We start from the raw sequence: 15,585 nt of genomic DNA, 5'->3' as shown, positions 1-15,585 counted from the left end.
TATTCTGATGTTTTAACTCATTTTATGTTTTATGCTGTTTTAACCCTTTAGAGCCTGAGCAGAGGTTGAATCAGCTTTATGTTCATGATGATAACTTTGTTTGTGCATGAAGGAATCCTCACCAGTTAACTAAACCTCTGAATTACAGGAAATGTGAGAGGAGCTTCATGTTGGAGCAGCAGCCCTGCAGCAGGAAGGTTCTCGGTTCGAATCCCAGCCTGGTCTGCATAGAGCTTCATGTTCTAGAATAAAAAGCTCTGTTCATGCTTCCTCTGGTTTGGGATGCTGTGCAGCTGAGAGGATTTCTTCTCTCTTTTTATTTTACTTTTGGACAGTTGCTATGATACGTAACCATGGCAACAAGGGCTTGCTTTTACAACTGGGAGCAGCTGATTAGCATCTGAAAAGCTCAAATAATACCTGAACTCAGGCCTGCTGCAATAACAAAAGAAGCTGGATCATAAATCATTGTAGTGATAAACGATTAAATTGTTACTTTGTTTATTTTCAAGTAATATAGCAGTAATGACACAATAACGCAAAAACACATTCTCAAATATCAACAAACTTAAAATTTCTAATGAACATTAAACACAGGAAGATATTTTAAATATTCAAAATAAAATGACAAATAAAATGAATTTGAAGGACCAAAACACCAAACTGAAGACTTTTATCATCCAGTTTTTGGTAGAAAGAGAGAAAAGAGAAAAACAGTAAATCACGCAAATGGAAATGATTGAGCTCATTTTTATTTATCATGCAGTTAATTGATCTATTTTTTATTGGGACAGTCCTACCTGAACTTTGACCTTAACTCCAGGAGGAGTCTAAATGATGATCATATCCTGATTCATAGGCCCAGACAGAGATTTAAAGAGCAGACTGACCGCTACTGCACAGTTTCAACAACTAATTTCCTTCAGGGATAAATAAAGTATTTTTAATTGAATTAAGCTGAATGTTCTCTCTGTGTTGGTTCTGTCTGGTGCTCCGGTGTCCAGACATGTTAGTTTCTCTCAGCTGCCCTTAGTTTGTGTGTTTCCTGCCCTGTGGAGTACAAGTCACCGATCTGCCTCTACCTGCACAGGTAAACATGTAAAGGTGGGCAACCTGTCACCTGACTTTACAACCGGTGAGCAAAGTGACATTTATCTGGTTCTAGTTAACAAACCGTGCGGCTGAATGTGCTAACAGACGGCAGAGCAGATTTAACACGTGCAGGGAAACTGTGTTGTTGTTTACAATAATCTTATAGTACACATGCAGCAGCAAGACGCTGCAGAGACCTGAGTAAAACCAGACATGGACTGTTTGGTGGAATACCGCCGTGGCTTTGCAGCGCTGCGGTGTGAAAGCCACGGCAGAGCAGACTCCTTCACATTCACACTCCCTCAACGACACCCAGTTTATTCCCAGATAACAGCGAGAATCTGGGGCTGGAGTCGAGGAACTGCCGCGGATTATCGGTGATCTGTAACTGTGGTGATTAAGGAGGCTGATAGCATGTGTTAACGTATCAATCAACTCCCGTCCTGCTGCGATAGGCTCCGCCTCTTACCTCAGGCCGAAACATAGACCTATGAACATAGACGCTGAGTGAACAGCAGGGTCGACCACCCAATAATAATAATAATGATGATGATGATTTTCGTATTAGTAGCATAGCAAGCATCTTAAACCGTTTAACAGCAATCTGTTAAATAATAGTTAATTAAAAAATATTTTTATTAAAACTGTAAATTGGCAGTACTCATCTTCAATAACTAAAGAACAACTTTAAAGGGTTTCACATCGAGCCTTAAAAAACACACAGCACATCGTATTGTTCCTTATAAGGTTCCATACCTGCAAGTATGTCGTTTATATTCTCATGTATGTTTATATACGTGGTGTGGGTGTGGATTGTGTGTACATTTATTTATTTATTTTGGCTGTATCTTTTAATTTAAGTAACTTTTTTTTAACACGATGATCCTTGTCTGTTTTTAATGTTTTTGTTTCCGCCCTGTTCCACTGTGCCATTATATTGCATCTTGTGGACAAATGAAATTTTACTGAATTTAATTGAATTTAACTGAATATTGTTGAAAAAAATAGATGGTTCAGTATATCTTCAGGGGTAAATTAAGGTATGTTTGGGTGAATTTTCAGAACATTATGAAGATAATATTTAATTTTGACTCAATACTCACTGTTATTAGTACTACTAAGGACATGTATTGTATAATAATAAAACTTAGTTTATCGTAAACTTATCATAAAATCCTATTTCCAAACTTACTTTTATCGGTTATCGGAAAGGCCTGCCACTAGCAATATGGCGGACGCGCTGACGAATTGCTTCTTCTGGGCAAGGAAGCAGATGCGACGTCTACTCGTTTACGTTTATGTTCCTAACAGCATATGCACGTACAACAGCTACACACCAACCGACCTTGAATGTGTCCTCTGAAAAATACTCGCACGTAATTGGCTGTAGCTAATGCGTTCCATCACCTTCCTGCATTGTGATTGGTGAACGCCGGTGGCAGTTACACCCTATCCGCCTCTGGCCTCTTTTGGTTGGCTGCCTCCGCTCCCCTTTCTCTCGGCGGTGGGTCGGAGCCGCTGTCCCTGGCCTCGCATGTTTCCCTCTGGATTCCTGTTTTCAGTTTGATGCCCCTCTTGTAGATGCGCTCCATTTGAATACCCTTGAAGGGCCACAGTCGGGCGTGCGTGCAGTGGTGTTTAGTTGCCCCCAACATTTTATTTTGAGGCGTTTCAAGGCTCCAACCCCGAACATGGCTGTTCAAGTTAGCGGATCGTCTGGGCCGATTGCCCGGCTAGAGGGCCGTGAATTCGAATACATGATGAAGAAGCGCTCGGTGACCATCGGCCGGAACTCCTCTCAGGGCTCCGTGGACGTGAGCATGGGCCACTCCAGCTTCATCTCGCGGCGGCATTTGGAGATATTCACGGCCAGCGACGACGGCACCGGCAGCGGGGACTTCTACCTGAGGTGTCTGGGTAAAAACGGGGTGTTTGTGGACGGAGTGTTCCTAAGACGGGGCGCCCCTCCTCTGCAGCTACCACGAATGTAAGTTCACCCTCCAGCACCGCCACCCATCGGGGGGAACGGGGGCAGTAGCCGGAGCATCCGGACAGCTGAAGTTAACATTTAACAACATTAGGTTTATATTTGCGAGCAAGGGTCGAGAGCACCACGTGTTTAGCATGTTAGCAAGAAGTCCGCATCCTGTTTCCTAAAGCCCTTCTCTTTGTTGACATTCCTGTTAGCAACCGTTTTCACGAGCCTGCTGCCGTCATTCCACGCACATTCCACAGCCCACCGGTGGGTCAGCTCAGCCTTTCTCTCCCCCCTCTGCGCTTATATCGGAGCTAGTTGATGTTTCTGCGCCTGTTATTGAAAACGGTGCTATTTTGTACATTTCCATTCAGAAATTGCTGCCATGATGCAGTAAAATCGCCACTCTGCGGTGTTTTCCCACTGTGGGTTGTGTGTATTAAGTGTGAATGAAGCTCTTCTCGACCCCTGAACGTAAACAAACCAGCCGGTCCCCGCCCTGCGCTGCACCGTTTGCACAAGCCGTGACCTCCAGTCCACTAAATCAGATCCCAGAGCTCCTTTCTCCGCGTAGTAAACACACCTGAACGCATCATGGTTGCATTTAAACTCCACTAAGCACTTTCTGAGCGGCTTTACCGATAAAACTTGAGATGGCATCTAAGCAATCATGTGATTTCAGGAAACGGGTTCCTTTCACTTTTCCAGTCGACTGAAACTCTTATTATCCTCATAAATGTTTCTAGTTTAAACTGAGAAGAACAATAGTAAATGTGTAAGGTTGTATTTAATATGGCGGTTACTGACAAAACTACAACAACAACAAAAAAAAGCTCGCTCAGCTTTTGCAATAATGTGTTTCACCATAATATAGAATGAGGAAATATCTTGTACATATGTTGACAGTTAATATGGGAGCAACAGTTAAAAAAATCCTGCTTTAAAGTTACAGTTCACTACGATTCAATTAATAAAAATTAAAATAAGGGTTTTAAGGTTTTTCTTTACTTGGTTTTTAAGTAAACAAATATTTTTCCATTTCTGAAATGTATTTGGTTTCATTTTATTCTAAAATACAAACTGGAAAGTTCAGAACTGGCAGGAGATTTGTTATTTTTGTTGTTTTTTTTAGTGAATAAAGTGACATTACCAGGCACAGCCAGTGGGATGAATGGATTAAACATTACAGCTGCTTGAAAACAGCCAGCATAGATGCTAAACAGGGATCATGTTTGAGAATAAAACATGATTAAACCCTGGGATGTGATAATCCAGAGTTCTGCTGGTTTGGTGCCTCAGGCTGCTGCATTTGGACTTGGGCCTGTTCTGTTTACATCCAGATGAACGTTTTGGGCTCGTTTCTCTTTCTCCACTGTAGCTGCATGATGAACCTTCATCCTCCCAAACAGCTGGAAGTTTCCTCTGCTTGGTTCTGGTGTCACTTTTTAAAGTCGCCCTACAGAACGTGGCGTTACATTCTTGGTTCCCAACAGAAACATTCTGCATGTGTTCAGGTTGAAGCCACTCTGTTTTCGTTCATTAGTCTCCTAATAGGTTAGTATTTTTACTTATTATGACTTGTTAAAATGTTAATAAGCTGTCTTTAATTTTGTGCAGATTTTATATTGAACCATTTTCCACGGTTATGGTTCCAAGCGTCATTTGAGCCAGTCGTTTCTTCTGCAAAGTAGCTGATTAAACCAGAATAACTCAGCGCTGCCCCCTGGTGGTAGATATTATTTATCAGATGTTAGAAAATCCGACGGCAAAAATGTTTGTAAATTTTGAAGTTTATCAGTTGTGATTTGTTCTGATTTTCTCCTGAGTATTTTGGTTTAAGTTGTTAATGTTCATTGTGAGAAACTGCTGTGAGACCAAAGGCTAACTGGCTGCTTATTACATTAGCATTAAAAATGTAAGTTTGCAACACTTGTATTAAGTTTGCCTGCAGCGATTGCACTCCAAACTGCAGTATGAAAATTACACGATATATTCACAATGCATTGTGCAGCGTCATTGATGTCATAAAACCACATTTTCTTAGAATAAAAAATAAAGATCGTAAGTTGTCCGCCAGGTGATTATGAAGTGGTGCGTGGTCGGTTTGTTTATTTTCTGACTTGCTGTTGAACTCGTTCCTGCCAGTAGGAGAAGATGTTACATTTTTCTTTATCTTTAAAAAGCCACAGTTATAGAAAGTTACGTCATTTCATGGTTTTTCTTTTAGCTTTGTTTTTAATCTAAACTAAACACAAACTGTTTATTTGTTTTATGACTAATGTCTCAGTCACATTATCCCTAAAGTATGGGTTGCTTTTTCAGCTTTTATTTAATCACCTCCACACACACACACACACACACACACACACACACACACACACACACACACACACACACACACACACACACACACACACACACACATTCTCTCTCGTGGGAACTCTGTCCAATTATCCCAAATGATTAATGATTAAAAACAGAAAAATCTGGGTGTGGAAAAGTCTGGAATATTAAAGGACAGAAATGGTTGTGAATCCAGATTAAAATTCTAAGTAAAGGCATGAAAGGAAAATGTAAAAACATTTCACATTAAGGCCTGAAAATATTAACAACCATTTTAATTTAGCTAAAATGACAAATTGAATGAAATAAAACATTTTAAGTTGTTTTTAAAAATGGCAGCAACATGCTGGAGTCGCTCTGACATTTTAAAATTATTTTTGTTCATAATACATTTTTTAGTTGAGGTTTTGGATGCTGGGACAATTCCTCTCTGATTTCTGAGGTGTTTTTGCTCTTATTGTTCACCATATTCCCAGATGGGGGTTTAAAGAGGAGCAGCAAAAGCAAAGGAGGCGGATTAGCAGAGCTAGCTAACAACTGATGGTTTCATCCTGGATGTTTCTGTGGAGCATCGCCTCTGCTGCTTTCATATGGAGCTGTTAGCATGTCACACAGCAGCAGTCTTCAGTCAGAGGCCTCTTTAGGTTCTTTGCAAGACTGACTGCTACCTGAGATCCTTCTCTCTGAAGATACTTTAATGATACAAGTTGCACCAGTTTCCCTTTGGATTACAGTATTTTTTAATAAATGTGAAGTTTTAAGGTGTTTTTATGTGTCTTTCTGTTTGCAGTAGCTCTCTCCACCGCAGCCCAACATGCGTCTGTTGCTTTGTTTGGGTTGCAAACGAGTCGGGTTTTATTTGTCCATCTGAGTGTTTTCAGTGTTTGCAGCGTCCTTCACGCCGCGGCGTTGTTTACATTTTGTTGAGACAGATTTGCTGGAATCTGGTTGCAGCTTTTCACAGCAGCGCCTGCAGTGTAAACAACCTCGCAGCTCCTGCCAGCGCTGCTCAGACTTTGCACACCGCTCTCTCTCGTTGCGCAATCTCCCAACATGAAACCATTTTCTTGCGCTGAGAAAACGGCGACTTGTTTTGACTTGATGCAGTTTCCGTCCCGGGTGAATGTTTTCCTGAAACTTTGAAGGAGTTTACAGTGTTCTGCTCCTCAAACACACACACACACACACACACACGCACACACACACACACACACACACACACACACACACACACACACACACACACACAGGTCCTCGAGTTGGAGGTAAAATAAGCGACTTGTAGATGAGTTTATCTCAGACTGAGCAGCTGTGAGTGTTTGGTGCTGAGAAGCAGATTGCGGGCGCCGCCGCCGCTCGTACTGCTGGGATTCCTCTGCGGTGATGTCAGAGGATCCAGCAGGAGGAACGGCCCTTTCCCGCTCCCTGCCGCCTCGCACCCGGAGCCGCGGCTCTTCCTCCCTGCCTGTCCTCTTTGTTTACATTCTGCTCTGCGCCGGGTGGGGGTGAAATTCAAGTGAAAGCTTTCAGTTGAACAAGCTTTGTTTGTTGCCTCCTCGCGGCTTAGCAGCGTAGCAACTGTGTTTTCTTTCTCCTGTTTTCAGTTTGAGCCCCATTGTTGTTGTGGGAGAGAAATGGGGTAATAAAGACGGATCTGTGACGGCCCACAGGCTGGGGGGCTCAATCACCCCGAACTCTGCTTTGATTCTTTCATTCTGCTCCAGATCCAGAGTTTTCTAAACATTAAAGCTTCCGTTTTATAGAAATAAACGGGTTTCTGTCTTGGTTTTGGTCCATTTTCCAGAGCAAATATCTGAAAACACTTGAAGTAAGAAAAAACTAACTTACAAATAACTTTGCAGCGAGATACAGGAGCTTGTTTTAACTAAATAATTCCTTAATATTGATCAAAAGTCCCAGTTGCACTGGCAGATTATTTCACTAAAAATATGGGAAAAATATCTTATTTAGTGAAATAATCTTCAATGGAACTCAATATTAATGACTAATTGACTTAAAACAAGCTCATCCTTCTTGCTGAAAAGTTACTTGTAAGTTAGTTTTGTCTTATTTCAACTGTACTAAGATGTTTGCAGTAGAAACTAGACCAAAACTACTTAGTAAGATTTTGTGATTTTGCAGCCTAACGTTACTTCCTGTGGTTTTAACAGGACATCAGCCGTTTAAATCATGTTTTATTGAAAATATTTTAATCAAAGATTAAACCTGGTTCCTGTTAAAAATATTCCTTTCAGTTTCCTTAACTTTTGGAGATCATCGATCGACCGATACTCGCAGGAGAAACCGATTTTATCTGAAAATCAGAGACGTTGTCGATGCATTTGGTGACTTTTCAGACAAAATAAATCGGAATCAGCAGGTTTGGTTTCTTATAGATCTGTGATTGGCCATAAAACTCCAATCAGTGCAGCAGGAAAGTTTTAGGGCTGAAACCATTAATCGATTTTTGAAATAATCAACTCATTTAATCATTAACTGGAGCATAACGACTGAAACAGGCCAAAAGGCAACACATACGGAGCAGTAATAATGCCAAAACTATGAAAATACCAACATTTAGCATTTCAGATAAGAAAAACTATTTTCCTGTAAATATGTTTTTCCCATAACTCAAGTGTCGGTTTCAGTTTCGCCTATCAACAAATATCTCATATTAAGCACCTTTTGCTGTCCAATTATTAATCAAAGATTAATTAACAGATTAGTAGATGGTTTTTATTTAACTGCAGAAGCATCAAGCGTTTATTAAAAGAATGTTTTTTTTTTGCATTTTAGGATAAAAAAGTGTTTTTTCTTGATCAAAAAACTAATAGAATTTTTGCTTATTTGCATCTTTTATTAAACTTAAGTGATTAAATTAAAAATCTGCCGCATGCCAGTTTTTTATCCAATTATTTGTTTACTAAAATAGTCGTTAGTTGCAGCCCTACAATGTTTTAAAAAATATGATTTCAGATGTAATAAATTGTCACTGAGCGGATTTATCGTTGCTCCACCCTTAAAAAGACAAACTGGACAGTTTGACCTGTTTTTACTCTAAAAATGGTCAAATAAAAGTAAAATTCACCACCACATCCTGACCCGTCTGACTTTAAAACGTCTTTAAACATCCATCCGTGTTGTGCTGCTACGTGGAGCTGAGTGTTTCCAGTTCGTTTTATGAACTGGTGACATGAAGAAGCCGTCAGGTTTTTGATGTATATTTAGGTTTCACAGAGCGCTGACAGTCTCTGGATGAGTCTGGTGTTATTTTTACCGCCTCAGCTCCTCCTCAGGGGCTTCAGGCTCCTGTGAGACGCAGCACAGCTAGTTCAGACGAAGGAAGCTATCACTAGCTAACGCTAGCTCTGTGAAACCCTGGTGCAGGAAACTGAAGTCGGGTCCTGGTCGCCAGCTGATTGGAAACCTGGGTTTTTGTTCCTTCGCCCAGCAGTTTAATCCCAAATGCTCCAGAGCGCCACCCGCAGGTTGTCTTCCCTTCCTCGTTAACTTCTGAACATCGGAAGCGTCTCGGCTGTTCGGAGGTTTTATTAGAGACGTGAATCTGTTTTGATGCTTTTACCTGGAAATCAACCAATCAGATTCATTTTATCTGTTCATGTTCAGTTTTTTCACAAACAGATTTTAGTCATTTAAATATTTAATTTATTACATGTTTTAGCTCCTTTTGCCATAAAAGGGGCTAAAATATGTAATCAAGCTTGAATAATGGATAATTAATGTCCATCATAATAATATCTATTATTCAAGCCGGTTTGAATGATGGATATTCTGCATTTGGAAAGGAAGAAGTGTCCTAAAATATGAGCTACGAGTAAATTAAAAGGTTACCACCAGTAGTTTTATTGGTGGTAACTTGGGCAGTTACCCAGGGCAGCAATAGAGAAAAGGGAGGAAGCCGTCTGTGGCAGCAGCTGAATTTTTATGTTTATTTACTGTGCGCTGCGTCCACATGGCCACAGGTCCGACATGTTTCTTTGTTTATTTAGAAGATTCCTCTTTTGCGAAAGCATAAGTTAAAATTATGAGAAAAATTGTTGAATTCTAAGAATTTTCTTAAAACGGAAATTTTTTTAGAATTTTCCTAATTAGACTTTGGACTAATTTTAGACGTGGGACTAAAACTAGAAACTGATTTTTGTCCTGGGATTCTTTGGGAATCCCTGATGTTTTACTGGCCTAGTCCAAGTTCTGGTTTCCATCAGTGGCCTGACCAGCTGATTCTAACTACTGTGACTTATGGGAAACTTTTAATGGAGCATTAAAGGTAACAAACGCTGTGGTGGCGCAGGGGTTACGCACAACCCACATCTGGAGGCCTCAGTCCTCAATGTCGCAGGTTCGATTCCCACCCTCGGCGACCTTTGCTGCATGTCTTCTCTCATTACCCACTTTTCTGTCAATTAACTATCAAATAAAAGCCACTAGAGCAAAAACAAGGGTAACAAACAAAGTAAGGAAGTGTTGCAGGTCGTGGTAAAATGAAATATTGTCCCTGGTTCGTTTTATTTCATTATTATTTTACTGTTGTTGCTTTAACAGCGTGAAAAAGTCTAGATGTATTTTGTTTTTATCAGGATCATTTTGCTCCCTGCAGTGTAGAGGTAAATTTTCTTTAAGTTCTCAAAATGAATCCAGTTTTTTTTTTTTTTTAATCAGCCATTTAAAACACGTCATATTTTTCTTTTTCTCCACTGATGTGTCGATGAGGCGCCTTCAGACTGACTTTCTCTGTTTTCTGCGTCGTTTTCTGATTTTTCTGCAGGTGCACGTTCAGGTTTCCCAGCACCAACATCAAGATCAACTTCACGGCGCTGTCCAGCGGGAAGAAGGCCAAGCGAGAGGCGCCAGAGTCCCCAGTGAAACCAGTACAGCCTCAGATCTCCCCACTTACCATCAACATTCCAGACAACATCGCTCACCTGATGAGCCCACTGCCGTCACCCACCGGCACCATCAGGTACCTGCAAAAACATCCGTTAAAGGTGTGAGGAAACCAGCAGGTTGTTAAAACGGCAGATTTTAATCATTACTGCTCCACTCAGGTAAACATAAACATTCGATATCCATGGATCCATCAAAAAGACACTGTACGGAGCTCTGGTACTGCCAAAAACAAGTTTGTATTTTTTTTGAGTAAAATGTGCCTAAATTATTTCCAAAAATACAGAACAATTTCTAATTGGATAAAGAATAAATATTGGTATTTAAAAAATTTTAGACATGAAAACAAGTTTATCAATCAGTCAAGTTTTTTTGTGTGCCCATCATTTTCTAACACCTTGTCCCTTGGTGGGTCAGGAGGTGCTGGTGCCTCTCCTGCCAATGTTCCAGGCGAGAGGCGGGGTCACCTGGACAGGTCGCCAGTCTGTCGCAGGGCAACACAGAGACACACAACCATGCACACACACTCACACCTAGGAATGCACAGGGAGAACATGCAACATGCAGAAAGACCAGGGCTGGGAATCGAACCCAGAACCTTCTTGCTGCAAGGCAACAGCTCTACCAACTGCACCACTGTGCAGCCCTGCTTTACATCATAAAACACAAAAATACAAAGCAATAAAAAAATCCATTCAGCCAAAAGTTTAGAAGCCAATAAGATTCTGAGGAGTGGCATCATCGATATCATCACGTCCGATATGTTGGTCGACGTTTCATTCATGATGATTCAAAAGCAGCTCTGAACAGGAGAGTTTAGAATAAACAGTTTTACAGTTAATTACAGTTATTTTTGCTAATTAAGAAGCAAATAATAAAAGTTCTGTCATGTTTGGCCAGAAAGAAAAACCCAGCATCAATCAGTTATTTAATCAGAATGAAAGGTAAAATCCAATATTTTCAGAAATATTTTAGTTTTTTGCTGCTTTAAAACTTCGTGGCGCTGTGGTTGATGGAATCATGTTTCCATCCCGTTGCTCCTGAACTCATTGCCGTGATGCCAGGGAGGCTGATTTGCGTCGCTGTCGGTGCAAAGCGCGACGCTGCGGCCAGATGAGCTCGTTTGAAGCAAACGTTGCATCTTAAGCTCTGGATCCAGTCGGTTTGTCCTGATTTGGTTGGAAAACGTGAAACTCATGGTGTTTGTGTTCCTGCAGCGCTGCTAACTCCTGCCCCTCCAGCCCCCGGGGGGCGGGCTCCTCGGGCTACAGGATGGGGGGCCGCATGGTCAGCTCCGTGGAGCTGCAGCTCATCAACGACAACTCGCAGCCTGAGAACGACAAAGAGGCCTCCGGAGAGGACAGCCCCAAGGTCAGCAGGAAACGCTAATCACACTGTTCATACCGGGTGTCCAAAGTGCGGCCCGTGGGCCATTTCGGGCCCAGGGACTGATTTTGTGCGGTCCCCGACTGCAATCCAAGAATGATACACATTTTATTACAGACATTATTTCCTTACAGTGCAAAATGTTCATTATAACACAAAGTATTTGATTTTTTTAGAACCAAGCTTTCATAAGTGGCAGAACCGCGAGACTTTTACTGAACAGCCGACTTTGCTGAACCAGATCAGCTTTTTATAATTTACTAATCTTTGCTAAATATAGCAAACATATCCTGCTCTGATACTCAGATAAATTTGGTCCATCGAGCAATAAAAGTGAAAACTAGACAAAAAAACGTGCAAAACCTGCGTTTTTATTCGCACTGTTTTTGGTATTTTACTGCCAGTTTTTGTTGTTCTTAATCAAACTTGGTTGCATTTCTTGTGTTCTGATTGGTTGTGAAGCATTGGGTCAGCTGAGGTTGCAGTAAATGCGCCGTTTCCTGTGCTGCTCTCTGCAGGACGACTCCAAGCCGCCGTACTCCTATGCACAGCTGATCGTCCAGGCCATAACGCTGGCGCAGGACAAGCAGCTCACACTAAACGGAATCTACAATCACATCACCAAGAACTACCCGTACTACCGGACCGCCGACAAGGGCTGGCAGGTGAGTCCGGCCGCAGCCCGCTGCGCTGCCTCCTCCTCCTCCTCTTCCTCCTGTCACCGCTCGTCTCGCTGCAGAACTCGATCCGTCACAACCTGTCGCTGAACCGATACTTCATCAAAGTGGCGCGGTCGCAGGAAGAGCCAGGCAAAGGTTCGTTCTGGAGGATAGACCCGTCGTCGGAGGCCAAGCTCATCGAGCAGGCCTTCAGGAAACGACGGCCCCGCGGGGTCCCATGCTTCCGGACCCCACATGGACCCCTCTCCTCCAGGTGGGCCCCAAAGATCGACGACTCACACAAGCCTGAGCTTATCTTACAGGATCAGAGCAGCTCAAAGTGGTTCAGATAGAAGTAGAGCAACTTCAAAAGTTTACTAAATATCAGGGGTCCTGGTGGCTCTGGAGGAGCTGCAGAGGTCAACAGCTCAGGTGGGAGACGACATCTGAGTTATGAAAAATGGTGACAAGTCGTCCTGCAGCAGTTTCCATCAGACTGAGAGTCAAAGGAAACATGAAGCTGCTCAGGTCAGAGTGAAGCTTTAGAAACTAAAATGCTAAACTGCAGCTAACAGTTATTAGCAATCGATTATTCTATTGATTTTTCTGCTGATTAATCAAATCATCAGACAAAAAACTGTCAAGTTCTGCAGAAACTACTTGATCCGGTTTGGAGTGTTACTAATACATAAAAAATAACATTTGAGTAAACAATCCATTTAACTCCTATTAAAAACCAGAATATCGAACCTCCAGTTCAGCTCTGATGTGTTTCAGTGATTAAATCCTAAGTACTTTAAATACTTTTAAACAAGTTTCTCATTTCAGTCCAGATAGAAGCAACAAATAAAAGTTTCATCTCAGGCCTTTAATCAGCTGCTGCTGCACATTTGCTGCCATCTGGCTAATGACCAGCAGGGGGCGAATATTGCATTGCAGCATGATATTTTCTCCTCTCCTCTCAGGAAACGTTTAACTTTTGTGTTTACGTCTCATTTTTACTTTATTCCAGTTCTAACCAAACAGGATAGTAGTAAATATTGTGTTCATTTCTCTGTCTGGCCTGCAGGAGCGCTCCAGCGTCCCCCAATCACTCCGGGGTGCTCTCCGCTCACTCCAGCGGGGTGCAGACCCCGGACAGTCTGTCCCGGGAGGGCTCCCCGGTGCCCCTGGAGCCGGACACGCCCTCCGCTCCCCCCCCAGTGCCCACCACAGCCATCCAGCCCAAACTGGCGGTCATCCAGGAAGCACGCTTTGCACAAAACACACCAGGTGCCGCGACGTCATTCTTCTTCTTCTTCCCTTCCACACTGCAGCTCTGTTGCTAACCCGTCCCCCCTCTGGTCCAGGCTCCCCGGTCAGCAGCCAGCCGGTCCTCATAGCGGTCCAGCGCCAGTTACCTCAGACCATCAAGCCAGTGACTTACACCATGGCGTCCCCAGTGAGCACCAGCAGCTCCCAGCCCGCCGTCCAGACCGTCCACGTCCTGCAGCAGATCCCGGCCGGCTCCACCGTCATCGCCCAGCCGGCCGCCATCATCAAGAGCGAACCGCAGGAGAACGGGGAGCACACGGAGGTCAAAGGTGAGGCCCGGAGGAGGAAAACCTTTCAGGAAGGAGCTCTGCTCCTTTTTGGGGGCGGAGCTTATTAATGGTTAGTGGGGAAACGATTCTGATTGGCTGAATTCTTCCAGGGTTTAAACACTGTGTATTTAGGCCTGTTGCCTTGGTAACAGGTTTTGCTGGGCGATTAATTGTCCCTGAAATAATTGCGATAAATTATAATCACTTTGGGACCGTTTTTAACTAATAGCATAAAAATGACACAGTAATGCAAATACACCTCTGTGAACAAAATATATGAACCATCAGAATGGATGAAGCTTATTTTAACTGACCATGTGACTAATTGATTATTGAGTCAGGATATTGATTGGTGATTAATAGATAGTATCTGATTGTTCTCTGTCCAGTGAAAGTGGAGGCGGTTCCCAGCATCACTTCTCTGGGCGCCTCCAGTCGCATCATCCAGAGCTCCCAGTCGGTGGCGCCGCTGCAGACGGTCACCATCGTGCAGCAGGCGCCGGTGGGTCAGCACCAGCTGCCCATCAAGGCCATCACCCAGAACGGCACCCACAGCCTGACCACCGCCCTGCAGGCGCCCTCCAGCTCAGGTGAGACGCCGGGTAGGCGCTAGCCGCTAGCTGCTAGCTGCTAGCCGCTAACTCTGCTGTCCTCTGCAGCCCCGGCCGCCGCCAGCCCCCTCCACCTGCTGGCCACCCACGCCTCTGCCTCCGCCTCGCTCCCCACCAAGCGGCAGAACGGCGACCAGCTGGCGGGGGAGCAGCCGGACGCCAAGCGAGGAAAACTCGAGGAGGAAACGCCCGCCGTCGCCGTGGAGACGGACTCGCCAGCAGCCGGAGAGCAACCAAACTAGCCGTCTGGACGCCGCGCCGCAGAGCCCCGCCCCGCCACGCCCCGCCACGCCCACCGTCTCTCTCTCTCTCGCCCCGTCGTTTGTTTCGCTTCTCCTCACGACCGAGGTGCCAAACGGAGAACCCCCCTTCCCCCCCGCCGCTTTAAAAACTGGAACAAAGAAACTCGAAGGTTTCCGTGTGAGCCGTGACCGAAGCCTTAGCAACAACGAGCCGACCTTTGACCTCCGGCTCGGGCTGGACGCCGCCTTTCTGTCGCATCTACCTCAGAGCAGATCGGAGCCTCCGGCAGCCAGCAGGACCCCTCCACCCCGACGTGACCAACCAGGCGGCTCGTTTCTCCGTTTTTATCGTCCGAATCCAGACAAAGTCCTAAAGGGATCAACTTGGAGCCAATCTTTAATTCCTGGCAGCTAGCCGCTCATTACTGACCCTGTTAATCGCAGCTGTACGTAGGAATTCAGTATTCTGTGGTTCAACATGTGGAGCATAGCAGTTTTTTAATGTATTTACACTTAACTAGAGACGTAATAAACTAAAGGAAGCGGACACATTTCAGAAACTAAGTTAGAGGACTTTTTACGTGAACTTTTTCTGTTTGGTGAAAACGCTGTAACAGTTTTTGGTAAACCCTCCTCTGTGCCCCCTCCCCTACCTGTTGCTTACGACCCGGCTTCGTTGCTCGGCCTGCTGTGTGTGCAGCTCCGGACGCCGACCCTGCATGAACCGACGACAGAGAAGTCAGAGAGGCCAGAGCTGCACTTGATTTAAATGTTTTTATTTCTCTTCCT

The 15,585-nt window shown here is 43.8% G+C and overlaps 1 protein-coding gene across 1 annotated transcript; it reads left to right on the top strand.

Moving 5' to 3' along the window:
* The first annotated feature begins 2,577 nt into the window (after positions 1-2,577).
* foxk2b (forkhead box K2b) lies at positions 2,578-14,910 on the top strand. Its single transcript, XM_014996879.2, has 9 exons — positions 2,578-3,079; positions 10,197-10,391; positions 11,533-11,686; positions 12,220-12,366; positions 12,441-12,634; positions 13,430-13,632; positions 13,710-13,943; positions 14,333-14,533; positions 14,603-14,910. The coding sequence occupies exons 1-9, from the start codon at positions 2,784-2,786 to the stop codon at positions 14,794-14,796; spliced, it is 1,818 nt and encodes a 605-aa protein (XP_014852365.1). The 5' UTR covers positions 2,578-2,783; the 3' UTR covers positions 14,797-14,910.
* The last annotated feature ends 675 nt before the right edge of the window (positions 14,911-15,585 follow it).

The sequence above is a fragment of the Poecilia mexicana genome, unplaced genomic scaffold (genome assembly GCF_051168715.1).
Source record: "Poecilia mexicana isolate PSO_F unplaced genomic scaffold, ASM5116871v1 scaffold_8, whole genome shotgun sequence".
NCBI lineage: Eukaryota > Metazoa > Chordata > Actinopteri > Cyprinodontiformes > Poeciliidae > Poecilia > Poecilia mexicana.
This window is presented reverse-complemented; position numbering and strand designations above follow the sequence as displayed.